Source organism: Olea europaea, chromosome 16 (assembly GCF_002742605.1).
Source record: "Olea europaea var. sylvestris chromosome 16, O_europaea_v1, whole genome shotgun sequence".
In the NCBI taxonomy this organism is placed as follows: domain Eukaryota; kingdom Viridiplantae; phylum Streptophyta; class Magnoliopsida; order Lamiales; family Oleaceae; genus Olea; species Olea europaea.
Genome location: NC_036252.1, coordinates 15,824,000 through 15,829,348, shown reverse-complemented (window position 1 = coordinate 15,829,348; position 5,349 = coordinate 15,824,000). Strand labels below are relative to the sequence as shown.

Here is a 5,349-nt window from a genome sequence, read left to right as displayed (position 1 = left end):
CATTTGATATACATCAGGTCTCACCCCTGTGACTAAATAAGACTGCTTTACAGCCATTCATTACTTAAGAAAAGTATATTAAAAGTATTTTTATATGCTAAAGAACATAATTCCAAAGCTACGGAATCAAATTTGTCATTTATGTTAGCATTAAATAGGAAAAATATACAAAGCAACTATCTTTCCCCAATATATTGTACAAACAAAAAGATAATGGAAGAGGATGCGATCTTCTTGATCGACATAACAGCATTTCAATCACCATAAGCTGTTAAAATCGCGAAAATATGTTGGTTTTTTGCTACAAAAATGCTAGTTCTATAATTATTTAGGATAATTATATTCACACCATGATTTTTTACAAATTGCACTGCATTTTCATCGTAATAGTTATGTCCTTAAATTTGCTACTTAATCATATTAACTTTTTTTGTCAAATTTTATTTTTCAATTTTCCATTAATTATCACATCTTGTCTATTCTAATTGTTTTCATCCTAAAAGTTTATTGAGATATCACAAAAAACTTATTTGTCCATTTTATTTTTAAAAAAAATCAAAAGTGCAACAATTTATTTTTCCTTAATGTCGTAGTATGCAAATAGATTATTTTGACAGAGACTATGATAGCAATGAAATATGCTAATTAATATAAGTTCAGAGATCAAATTTTGATGGAAAAACAAATAAATTAAGGACATATAACACTACAAAAAAGGGCTCCAGCGGCCAACCCTTTAACGACCATAATGAAGTGGTCGCTGCAATATACTTTCATCGACCATAGACTGGTCGATGCAGGGCGTTGGCCTGCTAAATTGAAATTTTTTTCGAAACTCTTTTTGCGACCATATAGTGGTTGCTGGTTATCATTTTTAGCAACCACCAAATGTTCGTCGTTGAATAATCGGTCACTACATATTCGGTGACCAACTAGTGGTTGCTGGTAGAATGTTCCAGCGACCAAATTTGTTTAGTCCCTGAAAGACTTAGCACAATTACTCTTGTTTTTCCCACGTTTTTTAGATTCTTCAACGACCAAAGCATGTGGTTGCTGATTAGTACAATGTTCCAACGACTATAGTATGGTTGCTGGTTGTATAACTTTCAGCAACCAAATTTTGTTTAGTCACTAGAACACTTAGTGCCATCACTCCCGCTTATTTTTTCAACATTTTGACTTCTATAGCACCAAATTCGTCGGTCCCTGCTTAGTCCAAGGTTCAGCGACCAAACATTTGTCGTTGGTGTATGCCTTTCGGCAAACAAATTTTCTTAGTCGCTGGAACACTTGGCGCCATCATTCCTGCTCATTCTTTTCAACATTTTGACTTCTATAACGACCAAACAATATTTAGATAGATATAAATTCATCTTGATTTGTAATCCTTTTTCGATATATTTCGTATAATAATATAATAAGTAGTGGACAAACGGATAAACTCAAAAAAAATAAAAAATGGCCTGTAGTAGGTATCTGGTTCACTACTTTAAGTATCAGCACTGGCTTTCACATCTCAGGGTCAAGCACCGATTCTCTTGAAAAGTAGTTTTACCCCATCTGATAGAGCTTGAAGAATTCCCAAGGGGNAATATCCTTTTCAACAAGTTAAACTTCTGAAATAATTGAAAATTAATAGCATGATACAAGTACACATTCAAATCCAATTTTAAGAATGGCCGACAATGAGCATATTATTGAAATTGTTGATGACAACACCATTCAACTACGAGATGTTTGAAAGTCGATATATCAGCGTTTCCAAGAGTAGCATTGGGCCCCAAAACGGCAAGCCTTTGTTATTGTTATTATGTAAAAATAGTTGGTAATACATGGTGTTTGATATTCAAGTGACATCTTAATTTCTTGAATAATTATGCCTCCAAGTCCAAGACTTTAAGGGGGAGGTAGACCCACGTGAGTGTTAGCTCATGGCCTTCCATTTGAACAGCACAGACATTGAATTTAATTAACAGAATTCCCTTGCTGCTTTTAGCTCGACACTTGATTAGAAGGCTTATTCATGTAGTCCAATTAATTTTGAGGGTTAGAGATGCTTAACTTTGTGATAGTAATAATTTTTCATTAATAAATCTATATCTAACTGCCTGTGACAGTGATAAAATTTGATGGAAATCAAACACTTGCTTTTGGTCGACTCAATCAACAGGTATTCTCCAGGGAATGTCTATGCTTTTACGAAATTAGTGGTTTGGCCCATGCGTGATTCATAAGATTCTATAGTATATTATTTCACTTAGCCTGCCTCTCCCGTACCAACCATGGTTGCTGCCGACTAATAGGAAGAGCAACGTAATGGAGCCACTGGGATGGACAACGTGACGGAGAGCCCAGTCCATAGTGGCTTTAGAAACAATCTTTTACAGCTACCCTGAAGAGGAATAAATAACAGGAATTTAAAGAGATGAATATCAAGATGCAGTCCATACAAATATATATAATACAACATATCCTCCAATCTTTACTGTACATTAACACACCAAGAAATCATTGCAAATGGAAGATCAAATGAATAAAAAGAGGCTACAACGTTTAGAAGTCACATCTGCTAATCCATCAATTTCTAGTATGCAGTAATCTGTCTTCTAAGTTTCTTCCACGCTCCAAAACAATGTTGACAATTTCAGCTCATGAACGTCAAAAGTTGTCAGTTGCTGTCGGACCTAAGATTATTCTGGACGAATGTTATCATCGTGAGCATAACCTTTGCTCGCTCATAACATATCCAGATCCAAAATTTAAATATTAAATGGATCACTGGAAACTAAGGATCTACCAGTAACGGGAATGGAGGCAACTTGATGAAATTGTTGAACCATTGTGCTCTTGTTAATGCCCTTGGAAGGTGCAACACTGTTCTTTGCAGTTTGCTCCAAAAGTCGAACAAGTGATATAAAGATTTCCATTCTCGTGACATCCCTGGTTGCCTGATCAAACTAGTACAAATAAATGGTTGTTCCAGAGAACTAATAACAGATCACACCTACTGCACCCACGCACCCCAAGGAAAAAGAAAGAATATGGACAGAGGCAAGATTGGGGGAGAAAAAAAAAATAAAAATAAAAATTTACAGTATTCATGAACAGCTACAACATTTAGATAATAGAAGTTATTAGAGTTGAATAAAAAGCTTAAAGTCCAAGTGTTTTCAAAAAGCAACACGATCAAATACAATGCTATGGTCAATACTACTGAAAACATTACCTCTACAACAAAGCGTGCCCAGATATTGTCATTCCGATTTTCCATAATCCCCTTCAGAATGGTTAGCCCCATTCCTCTAATCAAATCAGCTATTTCCAGAAACAAACCTCGTTCTTCACAGAGCATCTGTCTCGAAAGGAAAAATTTTATATAATATCACTAAGCTTCTAAAAATAACAAATTCCAGTAACTTTAGGTCAATGAGCATAACTAATCTCATCTTGAGATCAAAGACATGCAAGGAATTACCTCCACAAGCATTTGACGAGGCTGATTTAGATCCTCAACTATTATAGGGCGGATCATAGATTGTGAACCAACTTCATAAGCCCATGTAGCTCCTCCTTCGAGTTTATCTCTTAAAAGTACTCCGCCATCCTTGTTAACAATCTGAAGCTCACAAAAGAATATAAGCAATTGTATATTTGTTTCAAGTCTGCTCTTACATTAATTTTTGTGCCAATTCTTTTGAATCAATTATTTACAAGCACGTGTGTATGTGAGGTCGTCAATTGTCCTATCCTAAGTCCAATTTTTATCAATTCTCAACATAGTTCAAAAAACAATCCAAAACTTGGAGATGTCCAAGTCCAAATCCCGTACCTTTGATTCTCCTGTTTGTTTTAGCATTTCAGCATGCTTTGTGACACTTTGCAAGAAAAGCATATGCTTGATAGTGCGTTCAAGAAGAGCATCAATGCTACACTGTTAAAACAAATTAAACATGGATGAATAGAACTAATAGATCTAAGAAATAGATTATCTTCAAAAGTAAATAGAAAAGTCGGACTGAAACAAGAAGTGTCACCTTAGCCCCATTTGGCACAATTTCCCTTAATTCCTTGACACGATCTTGGATCATTTGGCGATCTTTTGGTCTGGGTCTTGGATTTTCTCCTGGTTTAAGCCTCTTGCGAGTTGTTTTGCTCGTTTCATCAGGCTTTTGAGAGTATCCAGTAGACACACTGCTACTTTGTTTCATCTCACAGCCCTTTTCAATCCACGAATTTATTTGTGATCCGTAGATGGAGCTACATTGCGAAAGGGTTCCTGGATCAACCTTGGAACATCCAGACCTAAATGAGCAAGAATTCGATGTTTCCGATTTTACCATAAATTTTGGAATACCAAATAACTCTTCCTTCATTTGATCAGGAACCACAATCCCCCGAGAGGGAAGTGAAGCATTATTTGCAGAGGAGCCACTCGGATATGTGGATGTTGTCTTGCAAGAAACATTGTCATCCAAGCTTGAAGAATGAACCCTGGAGACCACAGCATCTAAGAGATGGTCACTGCCTGTCACGGAGAAAATACCACTATCTGAATTTCCTTTGCTAATAGGATATATTACAGAAGTACCATCCTGGCTTTTTATAGCTAAAGGATTAGTCTTGGCCAAGTTATTTGTATACAGATCTGGTTGACTGTTCAAGCTACCATTCCAGCAATTACGCAATAGTTCGTTCTTAAAATCAACACCCAAAATATCAAATAAGTCATCTCCTGATTGAGGTTGGACACATCCGTCTTCATATTTGGCATTTTTCGGTGGCAAATCATCATGTCCAAATTCACGTTGTCTGTTATCTTGAAAGCCAGAATTGATCTCAGCCAAATTCGAATGCTCTTCATGTTGAGAGTTGGTAACATTATTTGTGTGAATTATCTTTTTCTCCAATCTGTCCTCGGCTACTTTCAACTCGCTCTTTGCAAATTTGTTATCCGTAGAGAAATGTTTGCTACTGGAGCTATCAGCTAGGAAGTGATTTATAGTCAAATAGCATGAACTATCAGAAAAGGATGCTTCCATTTTGGACGAATTCGCATTAGGAAGCCCACGTGAGGTATTATGCATGGAGGCAATATTTCCATTGGATGGCCTATACATTGTATCTGGAACAGAATTTATTCCTGGTATTGATTTCACATGGACACCTGCACCTTCATGAAGTCCATTAACTTCAACTGATGGGATAGACCCAGAATCTTCAGTAGAACTGGAAATCAGGCCAGAATTTGTTCTCGGTGAAGACATCAGAATGCCAGTGGACACATTTTGGTTGGAAAAATGGCCTTGAGTTCCATCACCCGACAATATTTGACATTCTGCCCATCTTAAA

General features: G+C 36.4%; 1 protein-coding gene across 2 annotated transcripts in view; it reads right to left on the bottom strand.

The window, feature by feature from the left end:
- Window positions 1–2,407: 2,407 nt before the first annotated feature.
- Window positions 2,408–5,349, bottom strand: part of LOC111412265 (transcription factor LHW-like) — an 8,266-nt gene continuing 5,324 nt past the window's right edge. The window contains exons 7-12 of one of the 2 annotated variants that reach the window (XM_023043120.1): window positions 4,035–5,343; window positions 3,830–3,931; window positions 3,476–3,616; window positions 3,227–3,352; window positions 2,798–2,948; window positions 2,408–2,695 (exon numbers count right to left, since the gene is read on the bottom strand). In XM_023043120.1, coding sequence (XP_022898888.1) covers window positions 2,691–2,695; window positions 2,798–2,948; window positions 3,227–3,352; window positions 3,476–3,616; window positions 3,830–3,931; window positions 4,035–5,343 — 1,834 coding nt within the window. In that variant the 3' untranslated portion in view covers window positions 2,408–2,690. Of the gene's footprint in view, window positions 2,949–3,226; window positions 3,353–3,475; window positions 3,617–3,829; window positions 3,932–4,034; window positions 5,344–5,349 lie in introns of both variants that reach the window. The other variant, XM_023043119.1, reaches the window with a different exon arrangement.